Source organism: Eumetopias jubatus, unplaced genomic scaffold (genome assembly GCF_037043125.1).
Source record: "Eumetopias jubatus isolate StellerSeaLion01/CBP00866 unplaced genomic scaffold, mEumJub1_p1.0 scaffold_10, whole genome shotgun sequence".
Classification (NCBI taxonomy): domain Eukaryota; kingdom Metazoa; phylum Chordata; class Mammalia; order Carnivora; family Otariidae; genus Eumetopias; species Eumetopias jubatus.
The window spans coordinates 33,808,417-33,830,200 of record NW_028274816.1 but is presented as its reverse complement, the minus strand read 5'-3'; the positions used below and the strand labels follow the sequence as shown (position 1 = coordinate 33,830,200).

General features: G+C 45.1%; 1 protein-coding gene across 1 annotated transcript in view; it reads right to left on the bottom strand.

Moving 5' to 3' along the window:
- The window catches only part of HSD17B2 (hydroxysteroid 17-beta dehydrogenase 2), a 74,509-nt gene extending 53,168 nt beyond the window's left edge, over window positions 1-21,341 (bottom strand). Inside the window, exon 1 of the mRNA XM_028097137.2 lies at window positions 21,074-21,341. Coding sequence (XP_027952938.1) covers window positions 21,074-21,341 — 268 coding nt within the window. The remainder of the gene's footprint in view (window positions 1-21,073) is intronic.
- Between the last annotated feature and the right edge of the window lie 443 nt (window positions 21,342-21,784).

The window sequence follows — 21,784 nt, the reverse complement described above, 5'->3', positions numbered from 1 at the left end:
AACCCTCCCTGTGCTCCCTTCCGGGTCATCTCCCACGGCCAAGGTTGCCACTATGCTGACTTCTAGCAGCACCGATCAGTTGTGCCTGATTTTTATCTTAAATAAAAGGAATCGTACATTAGTCCTTTTAGAGGCTGGATTCTTTTGCTCATTCTCCTGTTTTCATGTGGTTGGGTTGGTGGAATTTTTTTTTAAGGTTCCAGCTATATATTTCACAAGAAAGGTTACAAACCCTTATACTTGTAAAAGCATGTTAAGCAACTACATAAAAAATACCACGCTGTCACATAAAAAGTAAATTTACTTAAGAGGAACATACCACAAAGAAGAGAAAACTACCTAGAGATGTAGCTAAATTGCCCCATTATCCTGAGGTGGCTTAGGTCCTCCTCCCTGTCATTATCTGTAGTTTCATCTACAAAGGGCTGCCTTTAATAACGTCTCCCTGGATCTTTTTCACAGGAAAGGTGTTTCCTGAGGGACAGGATGACATTCGTGCCAACATATAGCCCAAATCTCATCCGGCTGCTTCTAACATGTGATGGTGCAAGACACTGCCTGCCAAATTTGACTAAAATGCTGTGCAGAAACCCAAAAGATCCCTGATTTACAGTTCTCTGTTTTTTGTCTCAATCACAATCACTGCCATTGACCCACTGGTGTGGTTCCTGGATCCAACAGGGGTAGCAAACCCTTGAGGCCTCTGCCATCACACCCTTCTGATGCCACCATGGACGTTGTTAAAGTGAAGCGCTCTCTCCCCTAGAACCCACTCGCCCCAACACCCCCAACCAAGCAGAGATGGCACAAGAGAGAAAACCTGTGTGCCACCCCTGCCCACCCCCCACAAATCGTTACGTTAATTTCTAGCTGGATCCAGGTTTCCATTGCATTGTTTTCCAGTTGGAGTCAGGCATCTAATCTCTACTCCACCCTTATCACATCTCCCCCCTCTTTGTGAAACTGCTCTGGCTCCTACGTGTGTGATAAGTAATAGATGAAGGACCCGGCCTGGACACAATCAACAATAGCTGGGTTTGCACACACCCGACCAAGCCCAGCTTCCAGACCTCCTGTGATTCTAGTTCCGCTGTTTTCGTCACCATCTCACCTGCGTCCTGCTTTTTCTACCCTGTGTGCTCCTTCCTAAGCTTCTAATGGTCATACATTGATGCATTAATTCATTCCTTCAACCTTGTCACATTCTTTCAATATATTCATTAAGTGCCTCCTATGTGCTACAGACTCTTTTAGATCCCGGGGGTACAGCAGTACCTAAAACCATCCAAGTCCCTGTCCTGTGGAGCTTACATTGTAGAGGAAGATGCAGTGCCTTCAATATACAAACAGATGCAGATGGTGTCAAGTGGCGGTGAGTGTTAATGAAGCAGAATGGTGACTGAGGAGGAAAATGCCACGTTCTTTATGGAAGTCAGGGAAGGCAACCTGAACAGGGAACAGTTGAGCAGATCCCACAGGGAAGGGCAGGGACAAAGGCTCTTAGACAGGGACACAGTCTTGGAGGAGGAACAAGGAAGCCATTTTGGCCGGAGCAGAGTAAGTCAAAAGACAATAGAAGAAGGTAAATCAGAGCAGTAGTTCAAAGCTAGTTCATGTGGGGCCTTTAAGCCAAGGGCTCTCAAAGGGGCTGATTTTTCTCCCCCAGGGGACATCTAATGATATCTGGAGAGATTTTTGGTTGTCACAGTTGGGTGGTGCTACTGGCATCTAGTGCGGAGAGTCCGAGGATCCTCCTCAACATCCTATACCACGTAGGATAGCCCCCTAATGAGGAAGCATCCAGCCCCACTGTCAGTAGTGCCAAGGTTGAGAAACCTTACTTTAAACCATGGTAAAGACTATGGTTTTTATACCAAGTGTGATGAGATGTCATTAGAAACTTAGAACAAAGGAGTGATCTGAACTCACCTAAATTTTAAAAGGATCGCTTTAGACACTGTAGTAAATCACACCTGGAATAATAAGAGTGATATAAAACAGTGACACAATTTCTTGAGCACTTATATTTGAGATACTGTGCTAAACATCTTATCTAAGACATCATGCTATTTTTCTTCATTGTTCCTACCGCTGCCTGACATTGTATTACATGTTGGCACATGAATTTCTAAGTATTTGTTTCCCCTCAACAGAATGCACACTAGGTGAGGGCAAGAACTTCACTTGGTGACCTGCTGAACCTCCAGCACCTAGGACAGTGCCCAGTGTACCCTGGGCGCTCTGTTATCTGCTGAATGAATAAATGGCTTCTAGGGTCAATTTGTTCATCCCCATTGCACAGACAAGAAAACTGAGTTTCGGTGTCAGTTGTCTAAACCACAACTGTGAGCAAATCTGCATCCAGTGGCTATCCTACCATAAGACTGGCTGGCTTGAACGACAGAAATCCATTCTCCCACAGTTCTAGAGGCCAGAAATCAGAGACCAGAGTGCCAGCATGGTCAACGTTCTGGCAACGGCTATCTTGCTAGCCTCACAATGTCTTCGTCTGGCAGAGAGAGGGAGAGAGATGGAGAGAAAGAGAGAGTAAGAGCAAGAGAGAGCCCTCTGGTATCTCTTCTAATAAGGACAGTGATCCTATCATTGGGGCCTCACCCTCATGACTTCATCTAAACCTAATTACCTCTCAAAGGCCCCCACCTCCAAATGCCAACTCATTGGGGGGTTAGGGCTTCAACCAGTGAATTTTGGGGGAACACAGTTCAGTCTATAGCATTGTCCTCACAAAATTTACCATTCAGTGTGGGATATAGATGGTAGTACATGCATGATGTAAAAAAGGAAAGCATGAATTGTGGTAAGTTCTACAAGGAACTGTGGAAAGGAAAACAAATGTTGTGATGAATGATTGAAGTGTCAGGGAGGAGGCAAATCACAGGAGACTTCCATAAGGAAGCAACATACAAACAAATCATCAAAAATTCGGTGCCATGAAAAATACCTCATTAAGAATTTTTATACCCATTATATGTTGAAATAATATGCCGGATATATTGTGTTATATAAAACAGATTATTAAAATTAATGTTACCCATTGCTTTTTTACTTTTGAAAATGTGACTACTGGAAAAATTTTAATTACTTATGTGGCTTGCATTGTGTTCCTACTGGACAGCACTGCCATATACGATTCTCTTCCCACTAAAGACACCAGTGTGGAAGGAAAGACTGATTTCCCCAAAGAGGCAAGGTTGAGTGGGAATGGAGACCAATATGGCAGGGGAGCTTGGGAAGTCAAGTTGGCAGAATTACTGATATTTTAAGAATGGGTAGTCTGCTAATGGTTACAGGTTTCTTTTGGGGGTGATGAAAATTTGGAATTAAACAGTGGTGATGGTTGCATAACCTTATGAATATACTAACAACTACCGAACTGCACACTTTAAAGGGGGAATTTCATGATATGTGAATTATAGCTCAAGAAAAAGTAAAATATGAAAAAACAATAGGACAGTCTAATATCTACAGCATCTGCTATAACAGAAGACCCTTGAATTTCCTGGAGAGCTTCTACTTTCAGCTGATGTGTGTGTGTGTGTGTGTGTGTGCACGCGCCAGGGTAATTAAGGAAAAAGAATGCTTACATGTTTTGGCTGAAAGCAGGGAAAGAACCAGACATCACCTTCACTAAAAATCAGAGTCAGAAGTGACTTGGAGGAAAATGAGCTGGGAATTTGCAACCATGCTGTGAGGGTACCAGAGGACCCGTCCCAGGGTACAGCAGAGGGACTCAAGCAGACAGTACATGGAGACTACTGGGGCAGAGTGACTTTCCCTGATATCTGAGTCGCTTTGATTATTAGGAACTGTTTAATTAAATCAAAATGCCAACTTCTATCTATGATTATATGTTTTAGGTTAGAACCTCCCTTGTGTAATGCAAAAGGGGTACTTGGCCCATTGCGCACTCTCTATATCTAGCAGCAACCTGAGGTAAGCTTCCTCTCCAGGGGCAACAGCATACACAGTCAAGAGTTCTCTGTGCACAGTCTCAGAGTGGATTTAGAACATCCTCAGAAGCCAGCTCCAACCAGAGTGTCTCACTTATTAATTCACTCAGCTTCTCTCTGCCCCACACTGGGCTTGGTACGAGGGGTCAAATGATGACCAAGATGGACCCAGTCCCTGCCTTTAAGAGGCGACAGGAACTCGGAGGTTATGGCTGGCACTTTGAACTTTCCCCCACCCTGTCAAATTTCTTATTGGTTATACTGGTAATTGTCTTAGTTGGCAACCTCTGTCATTGTGTTGTTGTTGTTGTTGTTTTTTAACTCAGGAGAATGAAAAATGGTAATGATTTCAATGACCTCTTCCGTCCTCTGTAGACGCCACAAAAGGGGTGTGTTCATATTCACCTGTGGACTGTGGGCCTCTTCCAAATCTCCCCTACTGTTAATATTTTTTGGTTTGGTTTCTTTTCTCTACAGTCCAGGTACACTAATTCCCTAATTGTGCTGGCTTCTGTACCTCTGCTGTTAGGAAAACGAGTTCTTAGAAAGAACCTTTAATCAAGGAATGTTGACAATGCAGCACTGAAGTAACACCGAGAACTGGAAGTTATGACCAAGGTCGGTCATTTAGTAAAATGTTTATTTAATGAGGAAATGACAGGAGAATGAACATTTCTTAGAAGTGTAGTGGACATCTGTTGCTTTTCCTGATGCATCAGTCAGGATCGCTAGAGCAAGGACATGGCATAGTGGGTGATTGCAAGAAAATTCAGTAAAGGGTGTGGGAGGGGTTAGAGTACCCCTGGGCACGTTAAAAGTCAGGGTACCCTTTCCTAGGCCTGATGGAACAAGGGGAGGGATTACTGGAAGGGGAGTTGCTGGAATTTAGAAAGGGTAAACAGTGACCTTCAGGCAAGGGATTTGAACAGTCCACGGTGACCCTGCAGGGAGGGTGCCAGGGGGAATAATCTGATTTCACATTTCTCCCTTCCTACAACCTCTGTCCCATGTTCTCCATTGGCTGAAGTTGGCCTCCAGGATTGAGAGCAGAGAGGGGAAGATGAATGGGGAAGGGAAGGTACAGTACAGATTCACCTACAACCAGCACATCAGCTCATCTCCCATCCCCTCTTCTGGTAATGGGATCTTGCGTTGGTTTGGGAGAATGTTATAAGTTAATTGTGTCCCACCTCCATCCCCAAAAGATATGTTGAAGTCCTAATCTCTACTACCTCAGAATGTGACCCTGTTTGGGAATGGGGTAGTTACAGATGGACTTTGCTAAGATGAGGTTATAGTGAAGGTGGTGGGTCCTTAATCCTATATGGCTGGTGTTCTTCTAAGAATAGGACATCTGGATGCACACACGAAGGGAAGAAGGCCCTAGAAAGAAGGAGGCAGAGATCTGAGTAATGCTGCTACAAGCCGGGGACCACTGGGGGCCACCAGAAGCTGGAAGAAGCAAGGAAGTATCCTCTTCTAGAGGCTTCAGATAGAAAGAAGCCCTGCCTGACACCTTGATTTTGGAGTTCTAGCTTCAGAACTCTAAAACAATGTAAAACAACTGTACTGTTGTTTGTCGTCCTTTGTTACAGCAGCCCTAGGACACAACAGATGGGGCTACCCCTTCTCTACCACATATGGTCTTGGTTGGACAGCCCAACCCTGCCCGGGCTGGGGGAAAGGATGCGGATTTTGGGCATGAATGTGGATTTTGAGCATGAAAATAGGGAGATGGACAAGACCTAGATTTAGACCCCAGCTTTGCCTAGCGGAAGTGGGATGAGCCAGTCCCAAGGGAAATGCATACTCCAGGGCTGGCCTCCTCTAGAGATTTCCTAAGCAGATAGGAGACCTCAAAAGGATGCCTCTTGAAGAGCTTGTGCCACGAGGAAACTGGAACTCATTGTCAACTCTGCTCATGAGACCTCTTGTCTAGAAGCATTTTGAAGATATGAAGATTAACTTCTCTGACCAAAGCCTAGAGAAGAAGGAGGAAATAGAGAGGTAAGAGGACCCTAGCCTATCTTCCCAGTTTTCTGCAAGAAGCCAGAATGCTCACCTGAACATGGACCTACAACAAAGAGGGCTGTAGCCTCCCCGGCATCATGACCCACCAAGGAGGGACTTGGGACTGGTCATTTGCCCCAGGGATGAACCCCATAAGAATCATCTCCGCAGACTGGCCATGGTGCTGTGATTAAAGCACAGATACAACTTGGCTCCTGGTTATACTCTGCAGAGCTCATTGGCTGAGCACCTCAATATGCTCGGGCATGGCGGGTACAGTGTTGTTCCCATCCTCGGTGTTGGTGAGCTCTGAAGGAGACCTGCATCAGCAGCCAAGGACATGTGAAAAAGCATCAAAATCACCTGGGATCTGGGAGAGAGCAGGAAGAACTACATAGTTGATCAGATGCTCAGGGATAGCACCCCCATTTCACAGATGACTATTCTGAAGCTCTGAGAGGTTAAGTAAGCCATCCCAGGTCACACAGCCAGGAAGCCAGAATCCACCGGTCCCAAAGTCCATGCTCTTTCTGCCACGCTAAGTCATCCTCCACCCGGGGGAGGGGGGGAGGCAGTTGTATACCCAGCAGTACCAGTTTGCTCATTCATGCATGCATCTGTTCAGTGCATGTTTACTGAGTATGTGCTATGTGTATCTGTGTTAGAGGCTGGTAATACAGAACTGGGTTAAATAGTCAAGGTAGACTAGTAGGGAGCGTGCGGACACAAATACTTCCTAGAGAAATAAATGTATATTTCATTTCAAGGTGAGAAGAGCGCTATGAAAGTAACAAAATATGGAAATTGAGAACACCAGCTGGAGACTTAAAGCCTGGCCACTAGGGAACACCTCCTCAAGAAGGTGATATTTCAACCAGTAGTGTTTCCACTGGCCCGCAATGTCCCCATGGGACATTTGGCAATGTCTGGAGACATTTTGGTTGGGGAGTGACATGCTACTAGCATCTAGTAAGTAGAGGCCATGGATGCTTCTAAACATTCTACAATGCACAGGACAGCTCCAACCAAAAAAAGAATTTTCTGGCCTAAAGTGTCAATGGTGCCAAGACTGAGAAACCCTGATTTAGACTAACAACGAAAACAAAGAAGGAGCCAGCCTGGTAAAGGAGCTCCCCACGCAAGCATTCCAAGTGAAAGGAACAGCAAAGGCTATTAATTCCCAGGAAAAGCTTGGTATTTCAAGCTAATGAGTACAAGAGAGGGGAGTGAAATGAGAGAGGCCAGATCATACAGGGCCTCTGGTCTTGGGCAGAAGTTTGGGATTTTATTCTTTACAGTCGAAAGCCTTTAATGGGTCTTAAACCAGAGAGGGGCGCTCTGGCTACTCGGCAGAGAATGGGTTGGAGAGGCAAGCGTGGAATCCCAAAGGCCAGGGTGGCCCAGGAAGAAATGACAGCAGTTTTGACTAGTGCAGAGGCCTTGGAAAAGGAGCAGTGCATTTATCAAGATGCATTCTGAAAGTACCAGTTACAGTGCTGGGAATGAATTGGATATGGAGAGAGAAGGAGAAGAAACAGGGATTAACAGTGACTCTCAGAGATTCTGGTCTCTGCAGGGTGCCGGGTAGAGTGGCTCAGCAACGTGAAGTAAGACAGGGTCCCAAATCAAGAGCTCTGTTTCAGACACATAAATTCCAAGACATTCAGTGGAATTGGGTACACAGGTGCTAGAGAGAGGAATTGCTCATATAACGCTTTGAGCTGTGGTATATTCTCAACGTGGAGCTACACTTTAGCTTCACCTGGGGTGGGGGTGCTCTAAAAAGACACCAGTGCTCAAGACACACACCTTAGATCAGGTAAACCTGAGCTCCGGGAGCTGGTGCCCAAACATCGGTATGCTTTAAAGGTGTTTCTGATGCCCAGTGATGGTTGACATCCACCGGACTCCCAAGGTGGAGTTGTGCTCTGTGCACGGCAGCCCACAGTGGGCTGAGAAGCCTCACCTTTGTGCATTACCCAAGAAACGCTCTCTATTTTGTGTCTATTTAAAATTCTCTCTCTGCTGCTTCAGTGGTTGGCTGAATTCTATCTGTCAAAACAACAAACGGCTCATAGTCTTGGGTGTTCTTGTGTTACCTGTGGTTCCAGACCCTTTGTTCTGTGACTCTCTTGTTTATAGCAATGTCAGTCTCCTGGTGAAGCCCCAGGGCTGTTCATCTTTTCTATCCCTTTGGGGATAGAATATATGCAGTCTCCTTTGTGAACTTTCTTCCCAGGTAACTCCCAGCACCCTCTGCCACTGTGTACTCAAAGCAGAAGAAAATACATTCAGACCTGGTCTATTCTGCAAGCTCCATTCCAGTCCCTATTTCCTTTTATTATTATTGGGTGCCCCATGGAACTTGCTCTGTGCCTGGCACTTGGGGATCCCATGATCAATGAGAATGAAATGGCCACTGATCTAGGGAACTCACACTCTAGCACAGGGTGTTTCATCTCAGCAGCATTAACACCTGAGATCAAACAGTTCTTTGTGGTGGGCTGACCTTTGCATTGCATGCTGTATATAGCAGCATCCCTGGTTTCCGCCAGCTAGATACCAATAGCATGTTCCCTATGCCTCCCCCAAAATATCTTCAGACAATGCTAATATGTCCCCTGAGAAGCAACATTTCTCCCAGTCAAGAACTGTTTTAGGAGGAAGGAGTTTTTTTGTTTTGTTTTGTTTTTTTACCAGCAAAAATGGATTTATTCAGGAATAGCAGAGAATGGCAATCTGGGAGCAGCAAGCTACAGCAAAACCAAAGGCAAGTCCCTAGGAGGAAGAAGATAGTAAATAAATGCTCATAAAGGTTGATACAGGTGATGAAAGGGGCATCAACAGGAGAGATCTAATTTAACTTGATAGAGAGAGATGAGTGCCCAACATGGAGACTACCTGTTCCAGTCCAGGAAATAGATGGTATTATTTCCACTGTGATGCTTTCTCTGATGACTTTATTGTCTTTTGTCCCCTCCAGTCTCCTAGGTAGCAGTCAACAATTATGTCCTATGCAGCCAGGTGCCATATTAAGCATTTGGCATGCCTTATTTCACTTTATTCTCATCACTACCCTGAACCATAACAGGCACCACAAACTATTGAAGATTCGCTGTGTAAGTAAATTGCCTTTTTAACCAATAGTTTTGCATATTCATCTTGTAAACTAACTAGAACGAAAGCTGAGACACTCAAGGCTACTACTTTTCCTTCGACAATGGCTTCCTACTTCATCAGTTACCACAATCCCTTTTGCACTGTCATTGTCTTCTTCATTGAGTCCTTCCTGCAGGGACTCCAAAATCACTCCCCAAAATTCCTCCGTCCCTCACATTTCTTCTTTTGATCTTACTATTCCCTAGAGCTAATCTCCCATCCTGCTTCTTGCTTTTTCCACCGGGGTTGTCAAGACTCCAGGGTTGCCCACTAACACTATCTCCTCATCGTCTTTGCACTGGGGCTCCTTCTCATACCCTTTACTGAAGGAAGCAATTCTCTCCAGTCGGTACTTCCCAGGGCACTGAAGCCAGAGATATCTTGTCATCCTGTTCAATCTCTCCTCCATGTTGAACGTTGTTTGTCACTCTTTTCCTCGGAAACGTTCTCTTCCTTGGAACCCTACACTATTGCAGGTCTACCTTCTACCTCCTACCTGTGGATTTGGGTGGACTCCCCTGCCTAGTTCCTCCAATGTCCTAATCTCTATCTAGATTTCTCTCTCCCGTGCCATTTCAGTTTCCAGAGCTTCATTTACCCCAGCTCTGTGGAAGATTAGCCCAATTGTATCTTCAGTCTTGGACTCGTTCTTGGATTTTAGCCTCACTTCTCCAAATCCATCTGGACATCTCCAGTTGGATACAACCATGGCAACTCAAATTGAACATGTCTCAAACAAAAGGCTTTATCTTTTCTTCAAAGTCAGCATCTTCCCCCTCAGTCTCTCAAAACCCATTGTTTCTTAGTTGTAAGAATCATTCTCAGACCCTCAGAATTATTCTCTACATTCATTTGTTCATGAATTCATTCCTTGAGCCTGTTGTGGGCACCATACTTTACACATTGTTGTCCTCACAGAGTCCACAGTCCATCTGGCAAGACAGATGGGCAAAAGGAACTACAAAAGGCTTTGATGAGGATTACAGGAGGGCAAGTCCAGTGTGTGGTGGATCTTTCCTCTTCTTCTCTACCTAGATCCAATGAGCCAGCAAGTCCTCTGATTCTTCCGCCACAAAGTCCCTTTAATTCACTGCTTGCTCGCCAAACCCATGGCCTCTGCCCCAGCCTCATGGGTGGTCTTCTCTCCTCTCACTCTGGCCACTTCTCTGAACTCTCATAGGCTACACTGCCTTGTAATGTCCTGGTTTCTTTCTATCTCCCCCACTACACCAAAAGTTTATTCAGAATGCATGCTATGTCACTATATGCATGAATGCTCTGTCACTGTAGGCATGAATGTCACTGTATTCCCAGTACCTGGCACAGAGCGCTCAATAATTATTCATGAAATAATGAATGAATGGATTCTAATCCCCCTTCCACACTACCAAAAGCATCATAAAACTCAACAATACACAAGATAGGTTTGAAGTAATAACCTGAAGGTAGCCGAGTGACAGCCCCCCAGGCACAGCTGGGAATATTTGGAAAACGGGGACTGATTCCGTGAGACATGAGAAGGCATCTTGCACGGGGCACTAATGGCTTCTCATTGGACACGTAATAGCCCTGCTAATGGAGAGCAGATTCAGGGAAGTCGGACCCTGGCCATTCAGTCCTTAGGGTTCTCTGGAGTTGCCAAGGCAAGCATCGCTGGGTGACAGAGTTCTCTTTTTATTGCTGAAAGTCAGCTTTGCCATAGGACCCTGGGTCTGAATGTGGAAGCCAAAGATGCTTGGGGCAGCTTAGCAGAAATACTTGGTAGTCGTCCCTTTCCCTCAGGGGGCCCTCCTGCCATTCCCCTGTCTGCACTGCATGTGCCATCCCTTGAATTCTAGCACTGCTGCTTACTTATTTTATGTTATATGATCTTAGTTATCTCTTGAAATCCCCAATTTCTTCATCTCTGAATGGGATTAGTAATAGAAATTATCTCCTCGATCCCTTGATCATGGTTGTTCTAGAATATGCATATTGGGCATGTTGTCGGTATTCATTCTACTTTTTGCATATTTAAAGCTTTTCATGTTTAAAAGAAATGATCTGATAAGGTGTCTGTGAGAATTAAGTAAAATTAGGCATGGAAATGCTAATCACAGGGCCTGACACAAAGAAACCTCCAATAAAAGGTAGCTGCTAGTAGTACAGTGAAACCATTACCCATGCCTTCGAAGTCTTTCAGTGCTGACAGTACCTCACCTATTTAGTGGTGTGTCTGTTGTATGTCTTCCGCCACTAGATGACGCTTCATGAGGGCAGAGACCTCGTCTATCTTTACTCTCCACTGTACCTCAAGTGCATGTAGTAGACAGTGGACAAGTGGTTAGTAAGACATGAACTGTGTCAACCCCTGGGAAAATGGCAACGGCCAAAGACCCGAGCAACCACTGTAGAATTGCCACAGCAGCAGGCTCTCCACTGTGTGAGCTGATGGGCCATGTCACTGGGTAACTTGAGGACAACATATTTGGAGGAATTTTATCTTGAAACTGACCAAACTCTTATTGTGTAAGACAAGACACTTGAATCATTGAGGATCCAAGTTGTGATCTGAATTCTGTAACATTTTTATAAGGGTAAAAGAGCACCACTACTCTAATTACTGTTACAAAGAGCTTCATAATGTTAAAGACTCATTACTTAATTCTATGACTTTTGAATTTTCATTTTTTCAAAGGATATATAAAACTTTACTTTTTAAACTAAATTTTAATGCAATATGTAATTAAAACAACAACAACGATATGAACCATGAAAACAAGCAGCTTTGGGGCGCCTGGGTGGCTCAGTTGGTTCAGCGACTGCCTTCGGCTCAGGTCATGATGCCGTCGAGTCCCACATCGGGCTCCCTGCTCAGCAGGGAGTCTGCTTCTCCCTCTGACCCTCCCCCCTCTCATGCTCTCTCTCTCTCTCTCATTCTCTCTCTCAAATAAATAAATAAATAAAATCTTTAAAAAAAAAAAAGAAAAGAAAACAAGCAGCTTTGTCTCCCACCACAGGTCAGATCAGTCACACACCCTCATCCCTCAGCACCATCACCGCCACCACGGCCCATACACGGCCGGAGACTCAGAAGGAAAGGTGGCCACCAAACATTTTGCCCAAAGCAAGATCTTTATAACTCAGTGCCCTCAAAAGACTCTCTCTCCAATAGAAAAACTGAAAAGACAACTTGAAGAAAAGGGTACAGACTGAGAAGAATCAAGGGAGAAAATTCAAGAGACCAGAGTGGTTACACAGGGAACCCTCAGATGAGGCCAGAGCTTAGCAGGGCAAGAGCCCCAGGTAGACGTAGCACAGAACCAAGGGTCTCAGTACAGGAGAAGCCCTACTCACCTGTAAGAAAAGCATCTGTAGACAAAAAACTCAGATTAGGGGCACCTGGTTAAGTATCTACCTTCAGCTCAGGTCATGATCTCAGGGTCCTGGAATCGAGCCCTGAGTTGGACTGCCTGCTCAGCAGAGTGTGCTTCTCCCTCTCCCTCTGTCCCTCCCCCTGCTCGTGCGCTCTCTCTCAAATAAATGAATAAAATCTTAAAAAACAAAAAACAAACAAAGAAAAACACCCAGATTAGACAGGCCTGCAGAAGCCAGTTAACCACAGAAAGAGGACTAGGCAGTCAATGAAAGGTCATAATGCAAATGAACAAAGGGGCAGGACACCAATGAATGAGGCCAGGGAGCTGGCATTCATGAATAGTAGAGGAGGCAGAACTACCAAACTCCTCTTTTGTTTGTGTCTCCTTTGCCAAGAAGATTATTAGACAGGACAAGATGAGGAAAAGGGAAAAATCATTATATTTCACGAAGCATCTACTATGTGCCATGCAGCACGCATATATATATATCATAATCTTATTTAATCCTGAGAACAGGTACAAGTCATGATTCCTGCTTTACGTATGAGGACAATAACCTCAGGTGAAGCAGCTTGTTCAACCCAGAGCCAGTGAGTGGTCTAATACTTCCATTTAGATACTGTGCTTCTTAAGAGTGAAGTTTTGTGTATGTGTTTCTCTTTTTTTTTAAGATTTTTTTATTTATTTGAGAGAGGGAGAGAAATAGGGAGAGAGAGAGAAAGAGCGAGAACAAGTGGGGGAGGGGCAGAGGGAGAGAATGAAGCAGACTCCCTGCTGAGCGCAGAGCCTGATGCAGGGCTCCATCTCACAACCCATGAGATCACTACCTGAGGTGAAACCAAGAGTCAGACGCCCAACCGACTGAGCCACCCAGGTGCCCCTGTGTATGTGTTTCTGTTGGGGGACATGGAGGGGTTGAGGGAGGAGGTTGTGGGCAAACAGCTCACCATTGCCCCCATTTAAGTTTTCAGTCACACCTTCCTGGACCTCTGTCATACAAGCTGCAGTTTTGAGAGAGTATCCTCCATCCAGAGAGCTGGTTTTCAGAGCCTAGTAGTAGGGGGAACACTTCTTCCCCACTTCCTATGCTTCCTTCAATATGGAGCGATATCTATCAGTGTGACACTCCTGGCAGCTCTCTCCTCCCCTGCGAAGGTGGAGCAAAGTATTTGCTGGGTTTGACAGAACAGGACAAGAATGTTTCAGTCAAATGCAAAGGTCTCTTGTCTCTCTAGGAAAAGAGCCAAAAGGACAATTCAGAGCAATTCACAAACTCATCACCCCAGAGTAGTCAGGACAAAAAGTGGACCAGAGAACTCAAGAGGTCAGAGTGTCATAGGAAAGCTTTCTGCTCTTCCTCAGGATCTCCCAGCTGGCAAAATGCCTGTGCTCTTGGGCTGGGATGGTGTAGCAGTTCAACCCAAGCCCTTCCCCATGGGTGAGGCTTGAGACTTTTCCACCCTGTCTTGAGTGGGTGCACCATGAACACCACACATCCAAGACACTTTCTCCGGTGCTTCCGTTGGGAATAAAGCTGAGGTCTCCATCCCCACCTGCCTTGCTTCCCTGTCTCAATCAGTTCAGAACTCAGCTGGGGAAAAAGGGTTGTTATGGACTGACTCCACCAAACCAAGCAACAACATCCGATGAAGAACCTCGCATTTATTCTGACTTCATTTCACCTCATTAGCTCCAGTCTGGTTTGCATTGCTCATACCAGGATGGCGCATGATGTTAAGTCTGAGTCAACATCTCAAAGGAATGACAAGTAACTGGAAATGGTTCAGAGAAGACAGAGTAGAATAATGAAAGTTCTGGAAACCCCGCCTTGGGGGGAATGGTAAAAGGAATGAGAAGATTTAGTTCAAAGCAGATTTGGCCATGATAAGATACAGTCTTCATGTCTTTCAAGGGCTCTCATGCAAAAGAGTGCTTTAATTAGATTACGTGACTCCCAAGGGCAGAACTAAGTGCATTGATGAAGGTTCCAAGGAGGCATATTTTGGCTCATTAGGAGGAAGATATTTACAACTATTAGCATTGTATAAGAATGGAATGATTTTCCTGAGGAGGTAGTGAGCTTTCCATCACTGGGGCTATTCAAACAACCCCACTGGATGAAAGGGATGATCCTGAAAAGAGCATTGGGAGATGACTGGTTGTGTAAACCCCACAATGGCAGAGCGGGATGTTTTTCCCCCTCATCACTTCTCTCCTCCAACCCAATATCACAACTGACCTGTAATGAGGGGAGTGGGCCAGGGGAGACCCCTTGCATGTGGCCAAACCCTGCCTGGGCAATAAGATACAGTGAAATCCCAACCCCTACACTGTTGCCCTCAGATGACTTACTGGTTTACTGTCTGTGTGTGAACACACACTTCCTGTGGCTTACTCTAAAGCTTCTCTCAAACTGTAAATGGGAAAAGGTGTGCGTGTTGGGAGGGAGGATTCTGACAGAGTGATTTCCTCTGTCTTATATCCCAGGGCCTGTTGCAGTCATCCTCACTCTCTTTCATATCTTTCCAGAGTTGGGGGGGGCTATTTTAGCAACCTCATCCTCTGACTATCTGATCAGCGGCACCCTCAGGCAGCCCTGTTTGGCTCAGGATGAGAATTACCAACTACAGATGGCCCTTTTGGTGTGTTATTTCATTCCATCCTGGCAATAATCCCAGGGAGATCAGTCTTATGATTAGCTCCACTTTACAGATAAGGAACTAAAGTTCAGAGATGTTAACTCACTTGTCCTAGGTCAGAAAGCTAGTGAGTGGCAAGGCAGGAGTTGGTAGCCAGATTGGTCACTGTCTTAAGTGTGTCACCTTAACCACTGCCCCCTCCCCAAATGACAGTGACCAGACCTGCAATTAGGTGTACATATGTTATGGCTCTGTTTGAAGAAAGGAACATAATTTTGGTTTTGTTTCTGATCGCATTCTTTTTTTTTTTTTTTTTTAAGAGAGGGAGAGGTGGGAGGAGGGACAGAAGGAGATGGAGAGAGAGAGAATCTTAAGCAGGCTCCACAGCCAGCTTGGAGTCCGATGTGGGGCTCGATCTCATGTCCCTGAGATCAGGACCTGAGCCAAAATCAAGAGTCTGACGCTTAACCGACTGAGCCACCCAGGTACCCCTCTAATCACCTTCTTAATGATGCCTGGGTTTGGTTTGACTCTGTAGGCCTCAGGACTTCAGTAAACACAGTCTTTAGAAAACAGGATTCAATGAAACCCAGTCCCTTTCCAGTGTTTCATTGACCTATCAGAGCCTTTGACTCATAAAAGTAGAATTTGGGTTCTATTCAGTCTAAGACCACGTTGGGCACTGACTCAAATTTAAAATGTCCCTGGCCCAGGGCTGGACTTTGAGTCTTCTGCACACAAAGGTCATTCAGTACCAGGTTCCTAATGGTTTCTGTTCTTGGATTTTAGAATTGTTTCTCAGTGGACATATATCTTTCCAATGTCCTGCTTATGGCATGAAGTTAAGGGGAGTTGGTATTTCTGAGCACAGAGGGAGGATCTTGTGATGTGGAGGAGTCAGGGAGTGACAGAGTATAGTCTGTAGTGAATCCTGTGCTTAAGAGGAGATGCCACTTTGTGATGACGGGTGGGAGGGAACTCCCAGGGGTCACTGGATCATCCAAGCTGGGCAAGTTCCCCTATTCCACTCCATCACTGCTCCCTGCCTACTTGGCCCCCATCTTGTCCTCTTTGAGACCTGGATTTACTGATTTTCCTCATTCCAGGTCATCTGCTTATGTCTGTTTGGTTCAGTACAACAGAACTATCTGAACCATCTACCCACTAACCTGATGCCAATGGCCTTACCTCAGAACATTTGCTGATTGAACAAACACATTTTATATCCTAGACACCATGGCTAGTTGGTGACACTGGTAATGGCAGTGGTTAAGAGCATGGCTTTGGGTGGTAGGGAGGTGTGACCTGGTTTTAGCCCACCTCTGCTACTTAATAGCTCGGTGACTTTGGACATGTAGTGCCCTTGTTCACAAGATATAAGTGATTAGGGTTATGAGAATCAAATATAAAATGTAAAACTCTGAACACAGTGATGTTATTTCTTAGTCCCATGGTCAATATTTACCCATCTTAGTAATCTAATGTTAGATCCAAATCCCAAGCGATGCCAACAGTGTTCAGTTTTAGAACCTTAATTGGACTATTAATAAGTCCCAGAAGGGGTCACTATCCACCTAGGACCCTTTGTTTAGAGCATAACATAAGGACTTCCACATAACACAGATCCTTCGTCCGGCCCTTCATCCATCCCCCATTGTATGCTGTTTTGAAAACTCCAATTAAAAATTATCCAACTCAACAAGTTTTAATGAGTGCTGGTTGTGTTGTGTAGTAGCTGCTTAACCAATTAGCCTGGAAGACCTTCCTATTTTCCCTCTAGAAAGCTACTTTTTCATTCCTAATGAGGTCCCTCTTTTGTCAAGCTTTCCGCAGCCTCTAACACGGAGCCTGGCCCACCCCTGGGCTCCAGGCACTCAGGAACCCTCCTGGAGGCACCTCTGTGCCCCATCGCACAGCCATGCTTAGGTATGGCCACATCTCTCCCAGCAGACTGTGAAGCCCTCTAGGTGTGTGCCCTGCACCCAACAGATGCTGAATCAAGTTGGTTGGGAAAGATGGAGGGGCCAGGATGGAAGGCCCAAGGGCAGAAAATCAAAGTTACCTTTGCGTTTTCCACCTAGTTCCAAGGGTAGGCTGAGAAGGATAATGCACCACCTCAGAGGAGGAGGAGAAACCCAGTGGTCAAAGGTCTAGGGAAACTGGAAACTTTGATCCCATCATTTGACAACATTGTGATTGCATGGGCTTTAATTTTCTTCCCCCATTGCTTCTAGAAGGTACACCGCACATACTGAGCACTCAATAAATAGCTGTTACATAAATAAATGAATGTTTCTTCTCTCCATTTCTTTGTCAGACTTTCTTTTTCTTTGTTCTACCTAACCCCTACTCTTCAACCTTTCCCCTCACCACCTGATGCACAAAATCTCCTCCCTTCTCCCTCCCTCTTTCCCTCTCCCTCTGTCTCATCCACTAAAGCCATCTATGCGAGAGAGAGAGAGAGAGAGAGAGAGAGAGAGAGAGAGAGAGTGTGTGTGTGTGTGTGTACTGTCATTTCTAGTCTACAGAGGAGAAAACGGAAGTTCAAAAGCCCAAAGCTGGGTACCAATGGTCACACAGCTAACAAGAGGTATGTAACAGGTAATGTCATACTGCCCCAGATCCTTTGGCCATTTTTGTGTGCTCTAATCCATGGAGTTCTCCACTCTCAGTAGCCAGCACCTGCAACTTTGTTCCAGGGCTGCCCCAGGACACCAGAGCTCACTTTGCCAGTGAACATGGAACATGGAAAACCACAAGTGCCAGGAGTTTAAGCCTCCCCACCTCCCCACCACCAAGGCGGGGTGACAGCCCTTAACTAATGACTGACAGTGTGAGGGCATTGGGACTACAGCTCCCTGGCCCCCAATGGGGACAGCTCTCATGTGTGACCCCCACTGCCTCCAGATCAGCCCAAGCGAGTAAGCCAACATGACCTTCAGCCAACTCCCCTTGAGGCTGCACCCCAGCTTGGCTTCCCTTCCCTGCCCATTTTCCCTACTCCTGGACCAGTGTTCCTTGGAAACCTTCCTAATAAAGCCTTTTCCCCTAAATCCTTATCTCAAGCCCGGTTTCTGGAAGATGCAGTCTAAGGCAAGTTAATGTAGGATTCAAACCCAAGCCTGTCAGACTTCAGCATTTTTTTTTTCCATTATATTGTGCCTGAGATGCCATTGCAACGATATGGGCCTTCTCTTCACTAATTTCATAGCCATTTAAAAAATTGAATGGCTACCATAGCTTCAGGTGCCTTGAACACAAATATGACGTTTCCGAAGCTCTATGCTTGCTTCTTTCTTCTTACTATAATTATACGTCTCTGAGACAAAAGATCTTTTAAATAGCCTAGCAAAATGAAGTAAGGGACTCAAAGAAAAATGTTACTGTTTTCAACTTATCTTTGTAATTGTCTTATACCGGGGTCCGTAATTAAACAGGCACTAAAACAGACTTCATCCTTTCAACGTGATCTCTCTTTAAAAAATGTTTTCATTATAGAAGGAATAGAACTGCACTGGAGGAATTCTAGGGGGGGAAACAAATCTAAGTGCTCGAGTCCAGCCATTCACAATTTCCTTCAGTGTTTTCCTATCCCTCTGACACAGGTACGGTCTTATTCAAAAGCCTGGAGCCCCTGGGTCTCCCGTTAGCCCATCTTTCCATTTTGTGACACAGTCCTGTGGTTGTCATCTTTAATTCTCGTCCGTTGTTACACCCAGAGGATAGATGGTAACCTGTCACCATTTTAATCGCTTTTGATATTTCATGATTGTAAATGATGGCACTGAACAACGTTGTGAATATGCCATGTTGTTTGCATCTACCCTTTTCCCGTACTTCAGATTATTTCTTTAAGGGAAGTCTCCAAATCTTGAATTGCCAGATAAAGGAATAAAATGTATGGCTTTTGATGTACACCGCCACAGGTCTTCAACCCACCCTAAAATGAGTACCCATTTATAACATAAGCCGACCTGAAACAAAGATTATTATTCCAAGTAAGGGTGCCTTATTTGTTAATGAGTTCTGCTCTAACTAGATGGATTCATTTTAAATTTCTCCATTTAGTAGAAAGGTCTGGAAACCTTCTCTAGAATTATACTGAAACTGTGGCATACCTCATGAAAATGACTTAGAACCTTAAGGGGACATTGCAGTCATCCTTAAATGGATGTAGCTCCTTTCTTAATTCCAAGCTAATTGCTAAGCATTTCATGGAGGGATTAGTCACTGGACTTGAGTTCCTAATTGAATCAGTCATTTTATACACAACAAAACACAAGTCAGGACATTTCAATGGCTGATGTAGGCTAACTGACTTGGGTGTGTATTTTGTGCGTTTCTGCATGCCTACATCTTCAAAAACAGAGGATACGGTACACTGACAAGATAAATAAACAAGACAGAATTCCTGTTTTCTCAGTCACCTTGAAGTTTGCCAGAGTTTACCCCAAGGTTTGGTATTTTTGCTTGTTAGCCTGTGAAGTACTGCTCCCTGAAATTGATTTTCCAGGACTATTTGGACCGCCAAGAGATCATGTTCCATTAGCATCAAGCACAGTATGACTGTTATGTATTTTTTTTAATATGTTTAATTGTTCCATCTTCTTTCAGGCAAGTGGGAAAGTACAATAAATAAAAACCTGCAATTATTCTGAGGATCACGGGTACACACATGGTACGCATAGAACAGAGGATTTTAGACTGCTATTACAGCTTTTCACTCAGCCCCCCTGCGTAAGGATTCTAGTGAAAAAGTGGCAAACCTACCCCGTCTTCTAGATGCATGATTCCAGGCGATACTAGACATTCATTAGATAAACATCCTATTGATCAACTGTATTTTCTACCTTTGAACTGTTTGGGTTGTTCTCCCCCCCCCTTGAAAAATCTTGTTTTCCATAGCATTCCAAAACTCCAACAAGTGCCAACCTGCATTTTATCTTAAGAGAGAATTTCACTATCGGGGTAACGTCAAAGGCAAAATGGACAGGTCACTTGACAGTCCATTTCTCAGTGCAATGAGAAGAGCCCTGATTTGCTTCCATCCACACCCTAAGTTTGCCTTCATCCCAGCAGGTCACAGCCTTGGGGCGGCGTGTGGGGTGATGACCTCGGGGCAAATGCTTCTGCAGCAGATGCCTCACTTGGGCAGGACTTTCTGGGTTAGGATATCGATGGGTAATCCTAATTAAAGCCCCATCCAAGCTCAAACTTCACAACCAAACAAACCAGTTTTACAACACACAGGAATTTAATTTGGCCTCACACTTGAAGTGGAAAAAGAAACACAAAAGAAGAAAAAGGCTGGTGGCTGAGCTAATGAGCAACTGCCTTCCAGACACACTGCCAACTTGATTCAATTAAGAAACATTAGTGGTCTAATGACAGATTTGAAGACAAAAGGTTCAGATGAGGCATGGTTTTATGACCGCAGCCAGGCAAACCGCAAAATTTCCAACCTGGGTAAGAGTCCCTTTGATATTTCAAAAATCCAGCAAAGTACAAGGGGAGGCTGATTTTGCAAGCTTTCTTGCACATCTAAGGAATAAGAAGAGCCTAAGCCTAGAACACAGCCAAACATTAATCTCAGAGCAAAATTCCATTTAAGCCTAAAGAAACCTATGTGGCTTTCCTGGGTCCAACAAAACACATGAAATACCAGAGGTTTGCTTTTTCTTCTTTATCCTGGGAAATGAACAAAATCATGGCTTGGGTGCCCTTCCCTCCATCAGTCCCTCTTACCTCCAGCCCCTTCCAGTTCATCTCGTGAAAAAAAGCAAACCAAAACACCGCAGTGAGAGACACTTAGGGATGTGCTTCCATTTACTCCATGCCAAGTATTTTATCTTTAAAGCTAATTTGAAAATTCCCGCTACCCCAAAGCCCATGCCAGGTTCTGCCCTGAGTGAGAACTGCAGTACCGTCCACTTACCTGTGATCAGCACAGCCTTTTGATCCACAGGTAACAACTCTTGACCTGATAGGTAAGTATACAGGAGGAAACAGGACGGGAGGCAGAGGATCAAGCTCCAGGAGAGGGACAGGCTGAGCAGCAGGTAAGCCCCTCCCCAGAGACCCGCCAGGCAGACCACCTTTCTGCTGGCCTGCCCTGGGCTCTTCTTGAGATTGCAAAGAGCTATTCCTGCCAGCACTACGGCGACAGCCAGGCAGAGCCACGCTGTCTCAGAGAAGGTGCTCATTCTCAGAGACGTGCTGCACCTTTGCGTGCTCAGGACCAGCGAGACAAGCGGGCAAAGGCTGGGTGGAGGCAGCCTGGGTTATATGTACAGAGAGGCAAGAAGGGAGGGGGAGAAAGTGGCTCCGGCACACTTCAGATCAACAGGGATTAAGCACACTCACACAGGCACATTTTTGCCGGTGGGTCCTTGAAACCGGTGAGCAGTTTCATATAAATACCAGAGCACTTCCTATTCAATAGCTCCCCCAAAGCCACCCGCACACATGACACATACACATACTCACCCACAACAAACGCACACAGGTTATGTTTTCATGACCTCTGGTGAGATAACTAGTTGGATAATAATTGACAGAATTCAATCTGAACACTGAATAACAAAACCTTTAGCTCACAGGAAACATCTTCTGCTTTAGGAGCCCGGGCGTGACTGTCAAGTTCTCT